Source organism: Prinia subflava, chromosome 5 (genome assembly GCF_021018805.1).
Source record: "Prinia subflava isolate CZ2003 ecotype Zambia chromosome 5, Cam_Psub_1.2, whole genome shotgun sequence".
Lineage (NCBI taxonomy): Eukaryota > Metazoa > Chordata > Aves > Passeriformes > Cisticolidae > Prinia > Prinia subflava.
In genome coordinates, this window is record NC_086251.1 from 48,087,390 (window position 1) to 48,111,437 (window position 24,048).

At 42.8% G+C, this 24,048-nt stretch overlaps 2 protein-coding genes across 4 annotated transcripts in view; one reads left to right on the forward strand and one right to left on the reverse strand.

Moving 5' to 3' along the window:
* The window catches only part of ITPK1 (inositol-tetrakisphosphate 1-kinase), a 139,557-nt gene extending 135,807 nt beyond the window's left edge, over nt 1-3,750 (reverse strand). Inside the window, exons 1-2 of one of the 3 annotated variants that reach the window (XM_063399251.1) lie at nt 3,656-3,750; nt 3,209-3,387 (exon numbers count right to left, since the gene is read on the reverse strand). In XM_063399251.1, coding sequence (XP_063255321.1) covers nt 3,209-3,303 — 95 coding nt within the window. In that variant the 5' untranslated portion in view covers nt 3,304-3,387; nt 3,656-3,750. Of the gene's footprint in view, nt 1-3,208; nt 3,388-3,651 lie in introns of all 3 variants that reach the window. The other 2 variants (XM_063399249.1, XM_063399252.1) reach the window with 2 other exon arrangements.
* Nucleotides 3,751-19,120: 15,370 nt separating this feature from the next.
* LYSET (lysosomal enzyme trafficking factor) lies at nt 19,121-22,338 on the forward strand. Its single transcript, XM_063399256.1, has 2 exons — nt 19,121-19,275; nt 21,361-22,338. Exon 2 carries the CDS (start codon nt 21,377-21,379, stop codon nt 21,770-21,772), a length of 396 nt encoding a protein of 131 aa, XP_063255326.1. The 5' UTR covers nt 19,121-19,275; nt 21,361-21,376; the 3' UTR covers nt 21,773-22,338.
* The last annotated feature ends 1,710 nt before the right edge of the window (nt 22,339-24,048 follow it).

Consider the following 24,048-nt stretch of genomic DNA (forward strand, 5'->3'; position numbering starts at 1 on the left):
GGGCAAACCCAAAAACCACCTCAGGAACCAGACCAGAACTGAGGACACACCTCATCCCACAGGAATGCCCTTGCCACAGTGCTTCAGACACAGCAGGGAGAATGACTAACCTAGCACTAGGGAGAAAGTCACATTCCTCTCTATGTACAGTGGCAGGTTCAGCCAGAGGATCAGAATGAGCTTGGCCCATCTTCAGGTTTGGTCTCCCTTGAGAGCCATCAGCTACAGGCTTGAAAGCAGGCTTCCCAGGTGACATGCCAAGTGCTCTATCCTCCAGCTCAACAGCTCTTAAGGCACTATTCAGAAGTCACTGATTCTCTGCAGCAGGCCTGTGAAAACACACAGCCTTTTCGCTCATCACTCTGCTTAGAGGCCCCAAGGAGACGCAGAAGCATCGAGGTCTGCACTGGGGTGCAATTCAACAATTTGGGATCACTGGTCTGGGCTATAAATGTGAAGGTAGATACAACCACAGACACCACCTTTATCTCTACAGTTATGCTCTACAAAAAATACAACTCAGATTGGACATATCTAGTCTGTCACAGTGAGGAACAAGCATGCAGGTGAACTCAAAGGCCTTTGATAAGAGAAAGATTCCCTTGTGGATAAAAGATTAGACAAAAGTCTCAAGACACTATGTTCAGGGAGAACAGCTCTTTTGTCAGTCATACAGAAAGTTTCAAGATGGATACAAACATGAGGAAAGTATTTAAGGTTCCTGCCCAGTATTTGTAGAGCAGAAAGGTGAAGCTAGGACTGCCTACACCCCAAAGCTACACCTTAGCTTCTGGTCCACTCACACTGGCTTATGTCTCATACCAGCTCAGACAATCTAACCCAAAGCCTGGAGCCACGCTTAAGAAAGTGGTCTAGCATTTAGAGTTTCTCTCTCAGAGAATGCTTTAAACAGATTTTGAAATGAATGTCCATGACCTCTTCAGGATGTCAGTGCTTTGCACAAGAAGTGGCTGCCCTGGGAAACTGCAAAGAAATAAAGATTCTCCTTATCCTAATAATTCCCAGCATGCTTCAGGAGTTCGTTAGAAGGCTCCTCTTAACTTTCCTGGACTATATAACTGCTTCATTACAAACTCGTACAAACAAATCTGAACTTTGTAGTCATCCAGAAAGTATATCCCTAGGCAACAGGCAAATAAATTCCAAGTAGCAGTCACCATAAAGCACATAGAGTAGACAGACAGACACATAGTCCACTCTAACACATGAATCACTGTATAGGAATGAGTATGCTGGTTTTGTTTTTTACCATACACAAGATTTCAAATAAGATGTATATTAAGCTGGGCACAATTCCTTCTACAGCAAAAAAAAGCTTACTAGCACACAAGTTATCAAGTAGACATTACCCATAAAATACTTGAAATCTTTGTCTAAATGAATGCAGCTTCCCTTTGGTGTGAATAGAAGTTACTAGGAATGAAAACAGAGCATCCAAGATATCAGCAGAATGCGCTCCAATGACTGCACTGATACTTAAACCAAACATTTAACTCTGCTTGTACAGAAAAGTTAATAATGCTTTTAAAAGTATCAAAGCGTGTATGAACAGCCATCTCTACCCAGCACCTGTAGATGCTATTCAAATTGAGCTTAGCCTGCAGAGGATGCGGTAGCCTAATTTTCACCAAGAAATTAGTAAAGTGTAGCAAGAGAGACACTTTGGGGTCAATTTTTACAGCAGCATGATGACCCAAAACTATTAATAAGTTTGTACAGTACACAAAGAAATTGTAGCTCCATGTTATGTAACACAAGTGTAAGGAATTTCTAAGGTAGAGCAAAACAAAGCAAAGCACTCTGTCAAAAAGAGAAACAAGGAGAATGGAGGAGAAAAAGTCCGTTTTGGAGACTGCTAAATATAACAATGTACAATACATAATACTAATAAGTTTTTAATGGATTTTCTGAGATTCACTGTCGTTTCCAGGCATGAAAAACAGCCTATTACCAAACCTCAAGGCCCTACAACTTAGTTTCTGTCTGGCTAGGTAGAGGTAAAAGTGTATTTTTGAGCATCACAACCTAAAATCTCACACAAGCACCAAACTTAGCCCTATTCATTGATAAAAATTTTGCTTGGAGGACCACATGAAACTCGACATTAAACCAGAACCTGTGGCCCTCTGTATACTTTAAAAAAGTCTCGTATATTTTGCTGAAGCTAGACAGAGGGGATACAGAATGCCAGGTACAAAAGCTGATGTAAAAGTTTCTGTCACTTTCTTGAAATAGTTTTCTGTTCTGCCTCCATCATCTTTACAGAAAGAAACAAGTGCTGTCAACAGAAGTTTCAAAGGGACTGCTGTTTTTAGCATGAGATGCTTTAATTAAAGTGTATTTGAAGTCTCATTCAATATATGCTGTAAAGTTTGCATCATATTTTTCAATTATCAAAACTGACTTAGTATCCCTGTTATAAACTTAGTACTAGAATTAAATAAGAAAAAGCTGTTATTCAGTACCAGAAGTTGTAATGCACGTGTCACAAGACTGTGGACCCACATGGAGTTTAAACTCCCAATTAAATAATAAAATTGTGTAATATACTGCAAAAATTATCCTCTAAGCTATTTAGATAAAGTCTAATTACAGCTTATCAAACTAACCTTTACCTCTGGGACAGCACAAAACAGATGCAGTTATACCATCTTCAGATGCCTCATTCACATCCCACATGAATACAAGCTTACTCAGGGGTTTGTAGACCCCAATTTTACGTGTTTTCACACAACTTGAAGGAAAGTTATTCCAAAATGCTTGACTCTACAATAACTCGGCTTTGGAAGAGGGTCTACAAAGATCCCAAATTACCCTATTTCAACGGGAATACCAGAGGAAGCAGCGGGCAGAAACGTAGCCAGGCAGGCAGTAAGGTGGGGCTGTACCGGGCCTCGCACACCCCCGGGGACGCTGCACCATCCCGGATAGCTCCCCTGGAGCGAGCGGCAGCGCCCAGGTGAGCGGGACGCGGGAGCACTCAGCCCGGCCCGGCGGCAGCGGGGCGGGGTGCCCGGGGCACAGCGAGCCCTGCGGCCCCGGTCTGGCGGGCAGAGCGGGCTCCGCGGAGCCACGCACCGAGTGCGGTACGCCCGAGGGCGGCGCGGGCCACGGCCGAGCACGGAGCGGCCCCAGCCCCATCCCGGGGCCGCCCCGGCGCTCCCCGCGGCGAGGGCCGCCTTCTTACCGGCACAGCTCGGCGAAGGCCTGGAAATTCAGTTTCCTGATCTTCTTCTCGCTCAGCCAGTATCCCACCCGCTTCCCCTTCAGGAAGGTCTGCATGGTGCCGCCCCGCGAGCAGGGCACCAGTCCGGGGCGGCGGGGCAGCGCGGCTGCCGCTCGCACTCGGCGCCTGCCAAGCGACGGCTGGAAGAGAAGCAGAGAAAGGAGGATCAGCCGGTTCCCCGCGGCGGGCGCTGCCCCCCGCCCGCGCCGCTGAACCGCGCCAGGCGCAGCCCCCGGCGGGCGAGCAGCCCCGACAGGCCCTTCCCCGCACCGGCGGGCAGCTCGCCGAGGGAGAGAGAAGCCGCTCCCCGCACCAGCCCCGAAGCGCCCAGCCCAGCAGGCACGCTGCTGCCGCTGCCGCCGCTGCCGCCCGCCCCACGGTACGCCCGCAGCGCCCGCACGCACGGACCCCGCCGCCGAGCTCGCCTCCGTGCTCGTCCGCCGCCGCTGCTGCTGCTGCTGCTGCGCGGCCGCGGCGGTGCTGCTGCTGCTGCGCGGCCGCGGCGGTGCTGCTGCTGCTGCGCGGCCGCGGCGGTGCTGCTGCTGCTGCGCGGCCGCGGCGGTGCTGCTGCTGCTGCGCGGCCGCGGCGGTGCTGCTGCTGCTGCTGCAGCCGCTCAGCTCCCCATTCGCCCGCTATTCACAGCCGCCTCCACTTCCTCCTCCTCCGGGCCGGCCCCTCCGCCCCGCTCCCAGCCCCCTCGCGGGGCGGGCACCGGGCCGCTCCCGCCCCGCCGCGGCACCGAGCGGCCGCGCCCGCCCCGCGGGCTCCGCGCCACCGCCAGGGGGCGCCCGCGCCGCCGCGTTAAAGAGACAGCGCCCCTTTCTGGGTCCGGTCCGCCCGGGGGCCCGGGGCCGTGGCCCGTGGAGGCGCCGGGGGACTTCGGTTCCTAGGGAAGGCACGGTTTTACACAGAACTTGCATTTCCTACTGGTGCTACTAAAAGTGGTTGGCCAGTACATCTTTCACAGAAAAAGGGTTCCAAGTAAGCATGAGTCTTCACTGGAAAACCAAGGATCTTCCTTCTTCCAGCATTTGCAAGTATCTGTAGGGATTAAACAGAGTTTGCAATAATAGCTATCTCATATTTAACTTTCTTTTGCGGGAGGCAGAAGGTAGGCAATGTAAGTGTGGAGTGACATTCTAATTTTTGGGTTGTGCATCCCTAAATACTGAGGCAGCTGTTCTGTGCTTCATTTCACAGGAATAATCTTTCAGTCTGAATTACTGTGCTGTCTCACAGCTAAGTATCATTCCCCGTTGTTTTTTCCCCACCAGCTGAAACCATCACGATTTCAGTCTGAACGTTTTTTCTCTGTCTCTCCAGGAGTGGAAAGCATGGCCTTTACAATGCCGATGTCTTTCACAGAGGGGTTGGATTGCAGTACCTGCAGTCCCGAGCTGAGGTGCAGATGCTGCCTCTATGATGACGCTTCCTGCGAACCAGCCCTGGAGCCCTGTGCAGTGGGAACTGCTCAGCGCGTTCTGCTGACTCACAGTGCCACAACAAATGCGGTTTTATAACTTCAGCAGAGTACTGGCAAAATGGTAGAAGTATCCATGCAAAGGAAAGAAGGGTGAAAACCTTAAGAAATGTGAAAAGGGTAATTGATTTAGGGAGTTGGTAGAAAGCATTTTACATTCCTGTCATTACTCACATGAACACTGCAGTCATCTTGACCCAAGGGTATATTGGAAAATAGGCAAGGAATGGAAACACCTGCAAACAGCTCATACCAATGGGTTTTGAAAATTTATATCATGTATTTTTTCTCCATTTGTAGTTGCTTTGAGGAATAAATATCTTTCTTTTTCTCCTTCATCTTATTTGCCACTGATATGTTCTAACCTTTATTTTACAGAACACTTTTTCTTTTAATCATATTCACACTTTTTTCATAGTTTATTAATTAATGTAATTAGAATTAGCAAATGTATTTTGATAGCATGATTCCTGCTGCAGAATGTTTCACTGATATTTAAACATTTTATGGGAGCATGGTAATTTTGGAAAAATTTGTAACTCAAAAATGCATGATTTTATCAAACATTATCAAATTAATATAAGAATCTTGAAACAAATTGACTTGGGTTTCTTGTTATGAAGTGTCATTTTGCCAATATCAGTGCTTTATTTCAGCTATCATTTCACTGGACTTATTTTAGACTTTATTAAAATTCACATCAGCATATTAAGCTCAAAATTTATATTTGTATCAGAATGGAATATTAATGTACTGAAACATGAAATTATTGAAGCCAATTTCCGAAATTATTTTTTTCTGAATGTTTTCTTTTCTAAGAAATGTCATAGCTTCAGACCAATCTAAAACACAGTCTGCAGCGACAGAAATATTTATGTACTTTTTTCCAGACACAGGAGAGCAGGTTTTTAGAGGTGTTGAGCATTCCTAACTCCTGTGGAAATGAAGCACATGCACTAAAAAGGAGGAATTTGCTTTGTTCCAATATGAACAAACTTGAATAACATGTATCAAAAACCAGGTTCAATCTTAGGAAGGAGAAAGCTGGTAAATGCCTTCATTTTAAACCACACTTTTTGAATCTTAACCCTTGAACAACTCCAGATATGAGAAACATATTTCACCTGATGTGCCACTGTACTGCATCTTGCTGCACAATAAATTACAATCCTCTGTTTACATTGCAGAGCTTGTTCAGGCAGTGCCAAACCTGCGACCACAGGAAGCCCCAGGGTAATGTTTACGCAATTCCTGAACAGGAGCAAGCTGACTATTCCTGTGACTTTCTGTGGCCCAGCTCTGTAAGCTGCAGCTCCTGAGCTGCTTCATGCTAATTTAAGGGGTGAGGGTTGATTAGGATCTTGAGCCCTCTGGCAATCAGAACTATCTTGCTCTTCATCTCAGCTTCAGCTACAGGCCAAAGCAGGTTTCCCTTGTTTAGCTGGAACCTCTCACACCTTGTCTTCTAACCCTTTCAACAAAGGGGCTCTGACAAGACTGGATACTTGCAATTTGGCACAAGTTAGTGAAATTCCATGGAAATTCATTTTAGAATGAGACCTCTTCACTTAATTAGTTATCGAAGTATATTTTCTCAGTACTTTTTGAGATATTTTTTCAGCACATGGCATAATTCATGATAGGATCTTTCGCAATGAGCAGAAAGAAGGTGGTGAAGGGATTTACACTGCCTGCAGTTTAGGGTTTTTACTTTTATATCCATTTTTTATTACAGGATTACTCTGCTGTGGATGGGCAGACGGGCAGGCTGAGCCTTCTGTATCAGAACAGGTCTCCTCTTTCTCCAGTCCATCAAACCATCAAGTGAGATCGTGCCAACACAGCACTACTGGAATGAGGTTGTAGGTAGGAGGGAATACAAGAAAAACTCTGTATGTGCTGCACTGCAGCTTCTGGGCCCTGAGGGAGAGACTCAAAGAGGAGTCCAGGTGCCACACAGCATGTGGGACTTGTCATCACTAGTGAGTCACCCAGAGAGAAATGTATGAGAAGCATACTGGGCTGCCATTTCCTCTGCTACATCTACAACCAATTAATCATTGCAGGATTCATCAAAAGGATGGATAGGACTTCTTTCCACAGTGGTTCACTACAGGATGTGTGTGACAGAAGCTGAGTTTCTACAATTTATGGTTGTTTTTTGCCTAATTTCTGGCAAAACACATACCTGCAGCTATTGTCTGGAAATTTCTCTGAATGTACTCTTGGCCAGCAGCTTTTAAATGATAAATCAGTGAAGGCTAGTCCTGGGGGTGACAGCTCATTTCTGATGTCTGAATTCAAACATACCAAGGCTATCCCTTGCCAAGGGCCACACGACACCTGCCCATTGTGGGGTTCCAGTCACGGCTCCCAGGAGGGACCCCCTGTAATGCCTGGTGCTGCCCAGTTGCTCTGCTCTGAAGGACTGGGTGCCCATGGAGGTGGCACAGGACACGCCTTGCCAGCTGGAAATCAGTCACTGTACAGTCAGCTAAATCAGGTGGTGCTGTTCAGAGCCACAGTCCCTCCAAAAACTGCTACTGGTTCTCACTTTCTGCCACACTCTCCTTCACAATGTCCATGTGCTTATGTGGCTGTGCAAGAACAGAATAAGGGAGCCGGGAATGAAGATAGACTTAAACAAACCCAGAAAGTTGACAACAGTATTTAAGTCTTAGGCTATACCAATTCCTTAGTCTAGATCACAATTCTTTTTCCTACCTGTTTATAGTGGCACAAAGAAGTGAAGAGGTTGGAAAAAACAAGCCAGGAAGAGAAGGCATCAAACTGCCTCTTTTGGTAGCAATCCTACTTCACAGCAGCAGCAGGGATGGGAAAGGAATAGTTCACCTCTACTCCTTCACTCACCTGACAACCTATGCAGTTTATGCTTCAGTATTCCTATTTTATAAAGAAAGAAGGATTAATGAGTACTGTCTGAGGCTTATTGGTATTTCTGATCTTTTAGCGATCAGAAGAAGGAATTCAGCTAAAAGAGGTCAAAAACCTTCCAAAAGAGGGTAATGATGCCTGGCAGATGACCAGCCCATGCAGGGCCATTCAAGGACCCCTGAGCTCGCATCAGCCCCAGTGGAGTGCTGCTTAGATGGCTCCTGTCACACTGAAACCACAGCAAGCTCTTCTGTTCCAGCCATGAAAACAGGGTAATTGTGGGGTTTCTTGAAACTGCAAGGAAACTACCTTTATGAGAAGTTTCATCTTATTTTCTATATAGCTCAAAAAGTTTTCTATCCTGAGCTCTGATGAATGTATATGCTGCAGGAAAGTAAGAAATGGTCTGCCTGCCAAGTTTGCTTCCTTGTCAGTTAGCACGTTGGGGACAGACTCTGTATAAGCACATAAGCCAAGGAAAGCATTTCATCAGTGAATAAATAATTTAAAGCCACAAAAAACCTGTGTGGCTGAGACAAAAAACGACAAAGTCCTGTGCCAGTATAATTACGTCAGTAGGAGAGATTTTTTCAAACTAACTCCTGCTAGTCAAAACCCAACTGGGGACACAGACACACAGCGACATTACTGTAGCTCTCTTGCCTTTTACTATGGCAATCAGCTTCATGAAAATAATGCTCATGCAAACTCTTTCTATGCAGACACATGAAGATATGTACTTAGGTGATTGCTTCAGCATAGTTAAAATGATTCAAACTTTATGTGCAAGGAAGTCCTGAAGGATTGTTCTCTGAAGAATTTGGGTGACCTCACAGTTTATTAAGGTTTGGATTGAGACTTGGATAAGGATTAGGCTGCAGTGAGGTTTTCTCTACCTACAGTTTCATGCTAATAGAGTTATTTTGCTTATAGCTGTTTGTGATTTTTTTTTTAATTGGGTGGTTTTAAGTACCTATAACAATTCTGGGAGCATGCTTACAGCAAAATGAGCCATCTTACCACATATTTTGTATTGCTGTAATTTATTATATATATAAGTGACCTGGACATATGTGAATCCTACCACTATTGTCCCATTTTTCCTGGCTCACATCTGTCTTTGCTTCTCCTATTGAGAACACATTCAAGGTGACCTAAAGAACATGTCCTCATTCCAGTGGTTCTCCACCTTCCATGAGTTGTTTGGGGCTACAGTTGAACCTTTTAAACAGCTAAAACTGAGAAAACAGAAAAGATACAAGTCCGGTGTGGGCCATACCATCACTTGCACTTTCATCTCATGCTCATGGCTGCAGTGATTGAGGACCCTTTTCCTGTTTTGTTTAAATGCTTCCTTAGAGTTCACCAACAGTTCACAGGCCGTTGTGCTCCTGGTTTTGTACAATCCCATCAGGAGACACTGGCTTTCCTCTCTGGGAAGGGCAGCAGTTTCCATCTTTTTCAAAAGCTACCACAATGTATAGTCTTACAAGAACAAAAAGAATAGATGCAGAAAAGCATTTCCAGAGCCCACATCAGCAGTATTCCAAAGCCAACTAACTTTAGTGTATTAAAGGAAAAAAACCAAACTAACCAAATCCATGTGATAGTATCCCCAGCATATGAGCATGTTGCAGAAGGACACCTCACTTTTGCCAGTGACACACAGAGGAAACTCAAGCTTCATCAACAAGGTGTAGAAAAGCTTTTGGAAACAACCCCAATCCTAACCAAAATGAGCTTCCTTTGGACAGAAAAGAGTTCTTTTGGACATACCACAACTATCCTGAAGTTAACTAAAGATGCTCCTGGGTGATAATCTAGAGGCACAGTAGGGAAAGCCCAGCTTTGAGTCAGGTGCTGTTCCTCTTTGCTCACAAACCTTTCATACTTAGCCCTCAGTGGTGCACTGACTTGACTCCTACTTACTACACTCCTAGAGGCAGGAATATAACCTGTCTTGCTCCACGATCATCCCCCATCCTTGGCTTTTTCCCACTCAGAGTGCATTTTGAAACATTGTCTAATCCTCACATTCAATAACCAAAAGAGGCTTTTCCCCCTTCTTGCTCAAGTACCAGTCTGATATCCAAAGATTAAACTATACATATACATCTCCTCCACACTACCAACACTGTCCTGTAACATCCCATTCCTGCCTCCTACTACTTGCAGCCCTTCTGAAAGAAGAAGGTCATGTAGAAGAGAACTGGAAATCCAGGAGACAAGTAAGAAAATGGGAGCTAATCAGCTGTAGTGTAAAAGGAAGAAGGGGACAAAACCCAAGCCAAACCTCCATCAACAAAAAGAGCTGGAATAAATCAACTGAGACAACAATTTGGTTATATCTCTGAGCATTTACTAGATGCTCAGGCTTGTAAAGTGAAATAGATAGCTCATTTAGAATCACAAACTTTCAGGTATTTCAGATTGCCCTAGATCTTGTAAGACACTTGTAGCTGCATAGATGATAAATTCCATTAATACTTGTTGTATCACTGTGCTATTCAATTTTTTATCTCACATACTCAGTGCCCAACAGTCTGTAAGCAAAACTTAGGCTTTATTTATTTATTTCAGCACATCTGAATGCGGGACTTTTCTAATCCCATAGTGTCATTATGGAGCTGCCTGCAACAGATATTGCTTCCCAATCACTTTTCTGACAGCTAGAAGGGACACTTCCATAGACAGGAACACAGCAAATATTCCTAGTGGTTCTGAACAGGCAACTTCTGTGCTTCATAATAATGTACCACATGTACAAGAGCAGCCTTTAGAGTTGAACATACAATGCCAATGCTGCCCTTTGGGATCTTCACTTCTCTCAGAGCTTCTGGAGAGAGGAAGGAATGTTAGTGACTGAATGGATGAAGACTGCTTGCCTTGAGCCTCAGTTTACTGGTGTGACCTCTGAAGAAAGCTTTTCACATGGATGAAAAGTTTGTCCTATCTTATGCCTCTGAACATTCCCATTGTTTGATAAGGGATGAGCTAACATACCAATTCCCTTCATCAGAACCCAATTTCCATTACCCAAGTGCCAACTGTCCCAATTCATATAGAAGTTCAGTGTCTAAGAGAGGTCTATGTACTTGTTTTTGAAATTGTGTAATAAACACAGATACATACACACTCCCGCTTTATTTGGGAAAACAAGCTAAACAGATGGAGGACAAGCTAGAAGAATGCTCTTCTTGAACTCTCAACACTTTGTCTAGTGGTTATTTCTGCTCCATTTGCACTAAGCCTATGAAGTGGGATTCTTTTTCACATAGAGGCGTGCCAGGAGTAATCCGAGAGGTTGAGGAACACCCTAAACCAGAGGAAAGAACTCATGCCACCATTTAGACAGCAGAGGCCTCAGGATGTGCCAAGGAGCTGTCATAAAAGTGTTTCAAGCACTTAAGTAATTTTTCAGCTACGTGGACTATAGGAAAATGGTTTTATAAGCCAGAGAATTAGAAGTTAGCCCAGATATCTTGAGGGTAAAGTTGATAGTTGGTTTCAGGTTACATTTTGGCTGCTCTGCAAAGCCAGAAGAACCTGCCAGAAGGACTGATCACAATTTGTAGGACATCTGAAGATGAGGAAGCCTGGATTGGGGAGAACAATTCACATGTGGGTCTTGTCAAAGGATCCCACCTACTCCCTCTTGAGAGAATTCAAAGCTGAATTCTTCTTTGCTAATCATCTCCACTTGCTATGAATGACAATAGCCCCAAAAGACTGGTTTACCATCACTCCACAGAGCTGGGGAAAGGAGAATTTGCATGTGTCACAGAATTTTCTATAGTTACAAAACTCTTGTGTTGCTGGCTACCACTGGTGTGTTTTGGGGGGCCTAATTCATGCAGATTTCCAGAGAACGGGCATCTACACCTCCTGTTCCTCTGTTCTTTCTGATCCTCCTGGCTTAGGGTGGCTTTTCTCAACACCAGTTCAGCGCTGGCTAACCAAGTCTCTAAACTAATTTTTGCTGTGTGAAGCCACTCCAGAAAAGTATCAGGCTAATTTTACCAAGGCAAAGATTTTCCACTGCTTCAAAGGCTGTTTTGCCAGAGCACTTAGAACTAGCACTTCAAAAACATGCAATAACCTGAGAATTACAGTTTCTAGCTAGTGAAAAATGAGTGACAGAACAGAAGATGAAAAACCCCTGAAATTATAACCTCTGCTTCAACATCCAGATCAGGATAGGTTTATGTTTACATCACAATCCATTGCAACATCATCATTTATCCACTATATTCACCGAAACACTTCAACTGGTAACAGTTACCCAGAACACTATAAACTCCTGGCAAACATGCTCTGCACTATGTACAAGCATCATTTTAGAATGGAGGTGTTCTAACTCCTGTTAAACAAAGCAGTGCAGAAACACACCTGCAATGACACACTCATTTAAGCCAGATACTTTTTCTTGTGGAAAAGGTGTTGATTTGGATGCACTAAAACTTGTTACAGTCTCATAGCAACATATTTCTTTACCCTACCAGTACCTTCATGTTGTTATAATGACTATGTTTATACTCTGTTGATGAAAGGCAAACCAAAGATACATTTGTGTGGAGAAGTGGACATTCCCCTTCTTTAAGAATGCCAACAAATGCAGAAATAGATGTGCTAAGCTGGAGACATTTAAATATTCGCTTGGAATTGTATAACAGAGTATGGCAGTAGGCATTACTGAAATTTCATTTTATACAGCATAGAGCACCAGCTTAAAAATTCTGCACAGTAAGGAAAAAATGTAATGCCTTTTCCTTTAAAGATTTGCAAATACTTCTTAATGTGATTTTGTTAAATGAAATGCAAATACTTACTTACTAATAAATTACTGAAATTTTCCCTTTGAGAGTAACCATCAATGACTGTTAATGCCTCTGTCCAAATGTTCGAGTCATTCTGGATCTCTGTGCTGATTTCTGGTACAGACCTCTAGCATGGGCTTCAGAAAATAGAAAATCCAGGTATAAGGCTAGGTGAGTACTTAAAACCTTCACAGCTACCCTTAACTGACTTTTATCTTTCACTAAAGATAAACAACAGGACAACAGGAGCCCTCCATACAGATGAGGAAGAAGCTTTGCTTCCAGTTGATGACATTTGTATGAAAGCCTCCCCTCTCACGCCAGCGTCTCAGTTAAGCTGACAGTGCACTTGTGACAGCTGAGCTGACATTGAGCACTTCAGTGAGTACCAAGGTGCTCTGCAGGTCTGGAGCTTGGATAAACCAAGGTATTCTGCCATTCAGCCTACCTCTGACAGTGATTTCCCATTGCCTCAGACAAGTTCTGGTTTTTATAGTCCATGCAGACATTCCTGTGACTAAGAACCTATCAACCCTCACATTACATGGGTGGATATCTTACACATATGCCTCGTGCAGTACATTTTAATGTTAGTAACCATGGGGAATTCTTAAGCTCTAAGAGGACAGACAGAAGAGGTTCCTAAAAGACACACACATAAACTTTTTTTTGTTTGTTTGGTTTGGGTTGGGGTTTTGGGGCTTTTTTGGTTTCTTGTTTAGTTGGTTTTGGTTTATTGTTGTTGTTTTTTTGGTTTGTTTTTGGTTTTGCTTTTGAAAGGTTAGATTCTGCAAATCTTAAACAATATGCTGTCTAGCTCCTCCAAAACTCCATCTTGGTCTATGCAAGAAAGTTGGAATCCATTGAATTTGGGAAAAGACTGATCTGAACTGAGTTCTTTCACTATTTGTTTAGTAAAAGAAAGTTATGTTTTTGGAAAAATATAAATATCTAAATATAGATGCTCCCTGCTGCATACAGTTTACAGTCTAGAGCAAGATAGGTACACCCTGGAAACTGTGAATCTCAGAAGAGACAATAACTAAATCTCTTTAAAATAATTCTATGGTATTGCTGACTTGCTTCACATAAGCACCACTGAAGGAGAGATAATCAGTGGAAATTTTAGAGGAAGATAATTCCTCTTGTGAGGATGGAACAGTCACTCTCTGAGATGGTCAGATGTTTCTCTTGGACTATCTATATGAACAGAAGAAGGATTCTGTTTTTCTTTTTAACATGGTTCATTTTTCAGTGGACTTGTTTATACAATCAAACATGTTGACAGGAGCAAACTCAGCATGGAAATTCAATAACTGTTCCTTTCTGGCATTTTGAGCCGACTTTAGTTGAAAACATGGACAAGCAGAATTCTCAGGAGTTTAATGGCAGCCATGGAAGTGGACTTAGGGTGTGTTTTTATATTATTTGAGAGGATTTAATTAAAAACAATAAATTGTAATGAATAATGGTTTTGTTGAAATGCAATTTGTAACTGTAAACTGGTTTAACAAAAATTCTGCAGGAAAGCACTCTTTCCTCCAAGGCCAGTACAATATTGGGTCATATCACTGGACCTGGGAGATCAATACCTGCATTGGTTCTGCATAAATTGTATTTGTCCTCTGTTTGAATAAACGCAGACAACTCTGCCCATATCCTTTCAGTATGTTTTGTCAGTCCTTGCTCAACTTTGAAGCCACTTTGTAACTGGCTGAAAAGAAGGTAAAAGCAAAGATTTTATCTCTTTCCTGCTGGAATTGTTTTACCACAGATAATGCAGCCATGAGGGGTACATTCAGAGGTAACTAATGAACGAGGAACATCAGTGTAGTGAAGACTAAGAGTTCAGTCTAAAATACCAAGGCCCTTTCCATAAAAGACTCAGTTCTTTATAGGCACTTTGACAAAGGGTAGTAGTGTGTAATTCTTCCTTTGGCAGAAGTTCACTGTGGATGCTTGAGAGAATGAGATAGCTATTCCATTTGTAAATATCAAAAGGTTTGTTGGAAAGATGATAAATATTTCTACAACTAAGAACAAAGTATGGATGGTATTCATACCTGGATAACATGATTGCCTGAAGCTTAACTCAGATTTGGCTGCTGCTGAAAAACAAATGGTAGAAGCAGAATTTCAAGAACTGAGAATTAAAGATTAAGGTAATTTAAGGTCCCAAAATTTCAAAGTATACAAAGCAAGTCAAAAGTGGAAAAGACCACCATTCAGCTCGCTGAATAGCTCTGCTTCATGGGGTCAGTGTTGTCAAACCAAGCAAATATACTATTTCAATTCAAAATGAGAAGAAATAAAATATAAAAATGCCATCCTATAGAAAAATTTCTTGCATGCTCTCAAATTAATATGCTATACTCTATAAGAAAGCAGGTGTCTCCAACAAAAAAGTTCAAAGAAAGACAGCAGTATAGACAAAACAACCACCCAAGAAAAAAAGAGATTCAGAAGATCCTAGTCTTATTTCCAGAAGAAACAAAATTTCTAAAACACAAACTAAAGATTCATAAAACATAAAATAAAACATATGAATTGAAGCAAACGAATGTTCTTGACTCACACTAAATTATATGAAACTGATCAAAACAACTTATTACACTACAGCAGGATACTATGAAAATCACTGTAACTATATATACTAAATAAAACTGCTACAAGCTGCAAAAACACTGGGCATTCATGCACTCACTGATAAAAATTCAAATGAGTACTATAAGCACTGGTCCGAGGGAAAAAAAATGGTATTCTATTTTCCCAATGTACATCCTTAGTTTTTACATGCATTACTTCAGATTCACATAAAAACCTCTCCCTTCTGTATTTCTTTATAAACACAGCACTAACTCTGCTTTTAACACAAAGGAGAGTTGGACCAGCTGGAGCTGAGGGCAGATGTCATGTATGGCTTGGGTTTCCATGTGTGTTTTCTTTCTCCAGTCAAAGCACTGGTTCTTCAGTTTGCTCTGTGCCCTACTTTTGGAGCACAAGGAAGAGATGTGAGCTGGTGAGGGTCTGAATAAAACTTCCTTTCTTTCAGTTGTCCTCCATAATTGGCAAGTGAGCATTTTCAAGGGCCTTTGTGCTTCATGCTTCACTCCTCAGAATCCTAGCCTTACCCTAAAACTAGTCTAACCCTCTTTGCTTAAGACTAGATATGATCTTCACAGAACCACCACATGGTCATGCCCAGTTCTCCTCATTTATGCCAGTTTTCTCCTTGGAATTCCAACACATACGCAGTCTGTAAGGATCCTAGTTCTCTAGCCAAGAGTTTGGTTTAGAGTTAGGATTAAAAAGGAAAAGATCCAGATCAAAATTCAGAGTCCTACAAAGTGAAAGGCAAATGCCATCTTGACAGAAATGTCTCTGTTATTAGATTCTCATTTCTTGATGACTCATCAGTGAGAACCTACTACAACTCTGCTAAATAAATACAAGATCCACCCAAAAGGATGCGAGATGCATTCTGTCCTTCAGCTTCTGCCTTCCATTTGGAAGGCCAACTAATTTTGTAATCATCTCAGGTATTCTACCTTTGCTTTTCTATTTTGGCCAAAATTTAAGCCTAGGAAAGACTTCCTATTATACTGAGTTAAGAAAACTTTGTTTGACTTAAAGATTACAACTAACCTGATTCCTCTTGTCAACCCTCATTTATCCTATGTAGTTTGTCAGGATCCTGAGCACCCTAACAGGCCTTAACAGCCCAAACAATCCTCACCTGGCCCCTCCCATGGGCTCAGGAGCCCCAGGTCAGCCAAGCCCTTTGATTTCAGTTCATGCCTGACCTGTGTTGTATCAGTGTGTGTCCCCAGCTCAGCTGCAACTGTGCCAAGCTATGTTTATCTGGATATGAAGTTACAGAATTACTTCCTAGCCTGACCTCAGTCTTTTTTTATCAGTATGGACCTGCACGGCAATTCCTAGGTGATGTCTGACCCTAGTTCTAACTGGATCTGACCCTAGCCTGTGGGCTGCCTTCACAGCTTGACCTTGGACCTGCCTGGTTCCTTGCCTGATGCTCTGTGCTCCTGTCTGAATGTGATGTGCTCTGCTCGCATTGCAGTGGATCTGTGGGACTGGGCTCGGGCAGTGCAGCTCTAGCCCATCACCTGTGTTATTATGCTTGGCTCCTGCCCTCTGTGGAGCAGCCAGCTCCTGCTGCTCCATTGTTTTCCTGTTCTACCTTCCAAATAAACCAAATATTTCTATAAAAATACATCGCATGTCAAAACTAAGTGAAACACTTTTTTTTTTTTTTAATGCAACAAAATCCCATGATTAATTATCTGATTCTGTTCATTAAATATTATTTCCTTTGGATTCAGCAGACTTCTATCTTCTCCTTGGTTTCCCAAGTTGAGTATTATCCTTTTGAGTCTCACCAGGTGTATGTTCTCATTTCAATATGCAGAGTTATGAGTTCTTTCCCCTTGTTATTACCAGCACTTGTGACTGGAATTTGTCTCAAGCTGAGAACAGTTGCTTCTTGTTCTACTAATTTTGGTATTATTCCCTCCCCCCTCAGAGGCCTGCTGCTAAAACAAACCAACCAACAAACTCTCAGTTGAGCTATGTGCTCTGTCCCTTCCTAGGCTATGGCAGAGATTAAGCATAACACTGAATTTATGCAGATTGAGATCTAGCCCAAAAATACTACAAATCACCCTGTCTGGCGTTATGCCTCAGCTTTCAAAGGCAGCTTGTGATTGTTACAACAACTCTTCAAAATTTTTAGATCCTTCTCTTTATAGCCACAATCTCAGGCTTATGGTTATCACAGAAGACCCTTGGTTGAGTCTTTTAACCTACTTGGTTTACAAGCAGGTTAAATCCTAAAGCATCTTCTCTCTCCAACTCCAACCATTCAGTGAAAAGACAGGCTTCTTAAGTAGGAAAAAGTTCCACATTTCACTGATTTTTCTTCAGACTCTTAAGTGCAAATGCAGGCTTTACACTTGGCACCTGTATCCACTGCCAAGCTGTACATTCACACAGTCACATATTAACTCATACTGAAACCCTTCTCTTTGATATGTAGGTAGGTATTTTAAAATAAACTGATTCATCGTTACCTCTAACCTCAATATAAGAAAATGCAATATAGCCATGCTTGTGTGAAAGGTCTGTCAGCCACACAGGAGCTTTATTCACTTTTTGATCAACTGGGACCTCACCACCTGTAAGAATGGAAAGAATGCCAGTTAGTTGGGAGAAGTGTCCCAGGGGTAATTAACTGTATGTAGCTATTCATATTTTCATCCTACACTAATGGTTTATTTAAACTTTGGAAAAGATAATTAAATCTTCATTCAACTGAAGTAAAATATAAAATCTCTGACCTGGGAGTCAGAGTGTTGCTCAGGTTGGCTCTGCCTATGGTGCTAGGCGCCATCTTGTGTCACTTTTGGGCCTTCAGTTCAATGAGCATTAAAGAAATAATAATAAGTAAAAACAAACAAACAAAAACAAAACACCAAAACAAAACCACAAACAAACAAAAACCCCCACCAAACTCCAACCCCAACCCCTCCCAAGCAATCAACAACAAAACCAAACCAAAACCAAAATAACCCAAAAAATAAAACCTGAAACAGTATGACTTAAGGTGAAGTTGCTGTGTGACAAGGGATTTGTATTTCTGACTCTCATGGGCTCTCAACAGTGTCCCTTTACTCTCCTGAGATCTGCAGCTCCCTGCATTACTTCATCAGCTGTCCTGACTATAATCCAAAATACCAGCTTCAAACGCTTCTCATTGAAACACCAAACATAGCAGGCTAAGCCATCACACATTTGCTTTTGCAGCAGCTCTTGTATACTGTGTCACATGCACCTACTACATCCCCAAGATCCTACGTATTTAGACATAAAAAAGTCATTGCTTTAGCATCTTTTGGTTTTTTATTGGGCATTCCTTTCTAAATCCTTTTTAGCCCCTTCTTAAGGACAGCTGCCTGAGTGAATTGTGGCCGCTGCTGCTTTCTCTGTAAGAAATGGTAGTTTTCTCGTGACTTTAGGATACAATTTAGTAACAGGTTTCACTTCGTATGTAACCCCATGCAGTTTCAGCTTTAACTGGCACTGAGTTCACCTCACACAGTTCCTGTATTGAGGCAAACACGTTCTGCACACACAAACTCTCCCAAAATCATTGCCATCATTGAATAGCACGCACCTGACTACATAATTTTGCTGTCAATTTAAATGATCTTCTAGTGTAATTAAAAGCATTTCGCCAATAGATCATAGAAACATACGGACCTTAAAGATCATCTGGTCCCAACCCCGTTGCCATGGGATAATAAGCATATATCTCTTGATAATTAAATTTAATAGAAATAATCCACTATGTCATGTTTATGTATAAGCATATACTGGGGTTTGACTACACGTTTGCCATTTGCTGGACTGTTTCAGTCTCTATTGTAATTTCCTTAGTAATCTTTGTTGCTACTTCCCTCGACGGGCTCACGCCGCCAGTGTGCCAAAACACCACACTTTGGGTCTGTCCCCCCGCAGAGGAGCCGAGAGCCCCCTCAGCGCGACTCCGCCATTTTGGGCGAGGCCACTCCGGCCACAGAGGGGCGCGCGCCGAGCCAAGATGGCGGCCGGCCAAGGCGCCCGCCCCGGATGCGGCCGCGCGCCCCGGCAGCCGTTGCCCGTGCCGGAAGTGCCGGTGCCGGCGGGCGGCCATGGCGGCGGGCGGGCAGCGGGGCGGGCCCGCGGGACTCGCCGCCTCCCGGCGCCGCGGCGCGGGCTGAGGGGAGCGGGCCGCCCGCCGCCGCCCTCCCGCTCCCTGCTTCTCCGCCGGAGGAAGGTAAGGAGCTGCCGGCTCCGACAAGGACCCGTGGCGGCGAAGCGCGTCTCGCCCGGAGCGCGGGTCTGGCGGGCGGTATGCGCGGGCGGTCGCGGGAGGAGAGCCCCAGTGGGGTGAAGGAGTCCGAGAACCATCGCAGGTGTGCCCAAAAGCTGCAAGTTGCAGTTGGGTCTGAAAACGGAGAATAACAATGAGTAAACTCTGTTACCGCAGCCTCTTTCGTATAACTGGGACCTAGGGCTTCTCTTCTGGCTACTGCTCAAGGGCAGGATCAAAACGCGCTGGTGTTTACCTTCTTAAATCTACTGCTGTTTTGATAGTGTTTGTGCTTGCAGTACGTATATACCTTGTGACGGTTTATTTTCCTCGAAGGCGACAATCTGTGAGCCAGCTCTGGTATGCCGAACTGCTGGAAAAGAACAACCAGCAGCTTATTTAGCGGGTAAACGCAGACCCGGGGTTCAAGTTTTTACCCTGTGGATTAACAGCTCTTCTCACGAATTTTTTAGTTGTCCTGCTAAACAGGGGTATTGACTCGGGGTGATAAAGGGACACGTGCAGATGAGTTATTACAGAAGGATCAGCTGAAGGAAAGGTTGCCATTACTTAAGTCTGCGGTACCTTTCTCAAGTATTTACTGTTCCTTTTCAGGTATTCACTGTTCCTTCTCAGGTATTTGTGTACTTGTATGCTTGACTGTTTTAGCCACCATGAACGCAGTGGTCTGAGGGCCAGAACAATTTCTCTAGGGCTGCCTTGATCTGCCAGATTCTGTCATGTCAGGATTAAAGCTATACCTCAGTTATGTAAAACCAGGAAGTAAAATTTTCAGGATTGCCAACCAAACTGGCAGATTAGTCTGGCTCAGAAAGGGTGATTTAGGATGGTGTAATGATTTTGTATTATTTATGGTAAATTCTCTAATGCTTCCATGAATTGTTGCTGTTTTCTATGCATAATTCATTTTTCACTAAGCATTTCTGCCTGGTATTTTAAAGGCCTGACATATTTTCTTAAAACAGCACCACATAGATAGATTTTACCCTTCTCAAGGGAAAGATAAGAAAAATAAAAGCCCAAAGGTCTGAAAAAGCATTTTTTTCGGAGAACCTTAGTCGGGTACAGAGATGGAGTGGTTCTCCCTGCCCTGTGCAAGGGCTGTGTGGAGGGAAAGAGGTGATGGCTTCATTTGTGTCGAGGTACTCCAGCTGGAGTGTATGTGAGTGGCTCGAAGAATGTTTTCAGTCACCAAGACCTGTGCAGGCAGCTGGAGATTTGAAGCAGCTCTAATTGAGCCCAGTAATGTCTGTGGGGATCCAATAATTTTTACTTTTTCTGAAAAGTGCTCAGTGGTGAGTGTGTGGTTTGTTCTGTGCCGAGGCATTGAGCAGTGCAGGTGTGCAGCTTAGTTCCTCTGGAGGGCTTGTGGTAAATGTCTGTCTGCACAGGGACAGCGGGGTTAGGAGCAAGTAATGTGGCTATAGCACCTTCATGTGTGCAACTACATACCTTTAGCACAGCCTAACCCTTGAACATCATGTTCAAATTGAAAACATTCCTTTCTGTGGTTCATAAACGGGCACTCAGCTAGAGCTTAATACAGCTGGATGTTGCTGCACCACATGCAAGCAGTGATGGTACCATTACTGACTGTTTAGCAACACGTTTGTCTTGCAGGCGTCAAAGAACTTTCCAAACTCTACATATTTATAGAAAATCTTATATTATCCCAACTCTGTGTCTAGAGACATTGAGGGCAGATGGTGTAAGTAACTTACCCAATTAATGACTTTTGTTTTGTTCCCTGAGTACCTTACTTTAGCCAGGTATATCCTGATAGCCAAGCAGGCCCTAAACTATCCAGAGCCATCAGTGGAGCTTCCTACGTTGTTGCCATTAATCTGTTGCTGGCAGAATAATGATTTTTTGTGATGTAGAGAAAACTCAGGTCTTCAGAAATTGATGAGTGTGCTGTTTTAACTAATGTATAATGAAAAGCTGTAGAAAGTTAACTTATAAAAACCAAGGTTCACCTGTCCCCTCCTTTTCCAAGCTGTGCTGAATGTTTGTCACCTTTTGTTTCAGGTGCAGAGCATGGAGAATGATGAACTTCCGCCAGAGGATGGGCTGGATTGGTGTGGGGCTGTACTTGCTAGCAAGTGCTGCAGCTTTTTATTACGTCTTTGAAATCAATGAGACTTACAACAAACTAGCACTGGAGCACATTCAGCAACACCCCAAGGAACCACAGGAAGGAACCACATGGACACACTCCTTAAAAGTACGACTGCTATCCTTGCCATTTTGGCTGTGGACGATAATATTTTTAATACCGTATTTACAGATGTTCTTGTTCCTCTATTCCTGTACAAGAGCTGACCCCAAAACTGTTGGGTATTGCATCATTCCTATCTGCTTGGCTGTTATTTGCAATCGTCACCAAACATTTGTGAAGGCCTCTAATCAGATCAGTAGATTACAACTGATTGACACTTAGCTCAACTTCTAGTCTCTCTTGCTGATTTGAAGCAATGCTTGATCTAATCACAAGACTGAAGTTCTGAGTGAAGGCTGGAAAGAGCCTTTTCTTTCAGGCTGATAAGCAATGAAGAGAGTGACTGTTTTCTATTTAAAACAAACAAGTAACTACAAAGGTTTTTAATTATGGATCTATCAAGTGGTCAGAGTGGGAGAGCCCTGTGTGACACAAGATGGAAGTATTCCTCATTTTGCCTTAATGATGCAAAATTGCAACTCTCCATCTGAAATGTCCTGTGGGGAAACAAGTTTCTGGTCCACAACTTTGCTCCTCTGTGCAAAAAGTGATTTCCTATGTTTTCCCTTGGAGTGAAATCAATGAAAAGATGTTTCTTTTGTGGTAAATGTAAAAGGAAGAAATTAAGACTGTGATTATAAAAGCTGCACTTAACACAATTCTTTGCTTTTTCTTTTTTTTATTATCTACATCAGTGCTGTTTTTAATGATTTTTTAAAAAATAAGTTTAGATATAAAAACAGGAAGCAAAGAATAAAGTTTGTGCAAACCTTTAAAGGGGAAAAGTACATTTTTTTCCTGTGGTAGCTTACTTGTTTTCAGTCACCACAACAGTCCTACACCGCAGTAGGCAGGCAGTGAAGTCAAAAGCAGCCTATGCTGGCATTGGCCCGTAGTCTGCACAAAAATTCTTTGTGTGTTTCCTTCTCTTATCGTGTCGCTTGATAAAATTACAAGTTACTGAAATTTATGACCATTCTAATTTCACTCCAGACATCATGCAAAACCATGTTCCGGGAGAACTGATGTATTAGGAAAAACTGAATTTGGCAAAGTTAACTGGTTGGGGTATGCCACAAACAGGTTGTAAGACAGATAATCATGTTTCTTCCAGAAATTCAAAGAAGTAAGATATCTTCTTCTCATTCTTGTAATGAATGCAAATTTCTTCAGTCATACTGAAATTCCACTGAGATTTCTTTGCCATAGTTTCAACCTCTATTTTTCAGTGCTATTTTGGAATAGCATATTTTGAATAAGACTGAATCTGTTCTTTCTTTCTGTCTGTTTTTGTTTCATCTGAGAATAGCTACATTTTTGTCCCAGCCGAGATGGAAGTAACAAGTATGAAAACAGTGCAAAAAATACACTTCTCAGAAGCAGTAGGCTCAAAAGAATTATGAGTCAAATGTAACTTGACTGTAACTTCAACTGTATGTGATTGTTCATACCTAATCATCACAAATGTTAGTCCACTTATGACTGCTTTAAGGGAATCCTGGAGAGTGTGGTCTTTCTCTTCCTTTGGAAAGAGAACACTATTTTCAGTGTTGCTGTGTTTAAGCATGGCAGTTCTAACACCTTAAACTTTCTGTTTGCACTTGGAGATACTTTGAGACACTGGTTTCAGTTGTCAGTGTTGGTGCTAGGACCTGAAAACAATGTAGCCTTTGCAAGCAGGTTTCGAGTTTTAAGTGCAATATGAAAAGGAGGAAGCTGCCATTTTAGTATGCTGGAGTAAGAGTAAATTATAACCTCTGACGAGTAGTTAGTATCTTGGGGAGTCAGAGCTTTTAAGTTGTGTTGTTTCTCACCTTTTACAATCATCATGCTATTTATCTATAAAATAAAAACTTTTCAATGTTTATAAACACAAGTCTATTAATGCAGATACTTACCAATAGCTTTTCAGTTTTGCTGTTTGTTTTTGGCTTAGTGGGTTTTTTTGTGTATTTCGTGCCAGACAGCAGTGCTGGCCATCAGTTGCTGTAGCCTGTGCTCATGTCCTTCCCTCAGTGTGCATGTTCAGTTCATCTTTTGTTGTCCTCTTATGCTCTGTGTCCTAATTACTTGTTTATAGCCTGGAATTTTGGGGCTTGCTGGACGAAACCGAATCCCCGTGTTTCTTTACTTTTGTGTAAGAGGGATACCTCTGACTGGACTGTTTTTAACTTGATGCTATAGTTTTAAACTGAACAGTTACATTGTGTGCAGATGGAATTACTTAAAGAACCAAGAACAAAAGAGGAAGCATCAAAAATAGAAAATGATAGGAAGAATTGCCTAATTTTCTGTCATGCAAGCATGTGACCCTTAGCAAACTCATGAGCAGGCTGGTGGGATGACCAGGCTGTCTGGATGTGGAACATGTGCTGGGCAGGGCAGGGACTTGCAAAATAGAGGCTCGTGTTAGGAGACTTTTCCATGAGAAGCCTAGTTTTGGATTACAGCTGTTGACAGGCACGTGCTTTGCAACTAACTACAGAAAACACACAGTC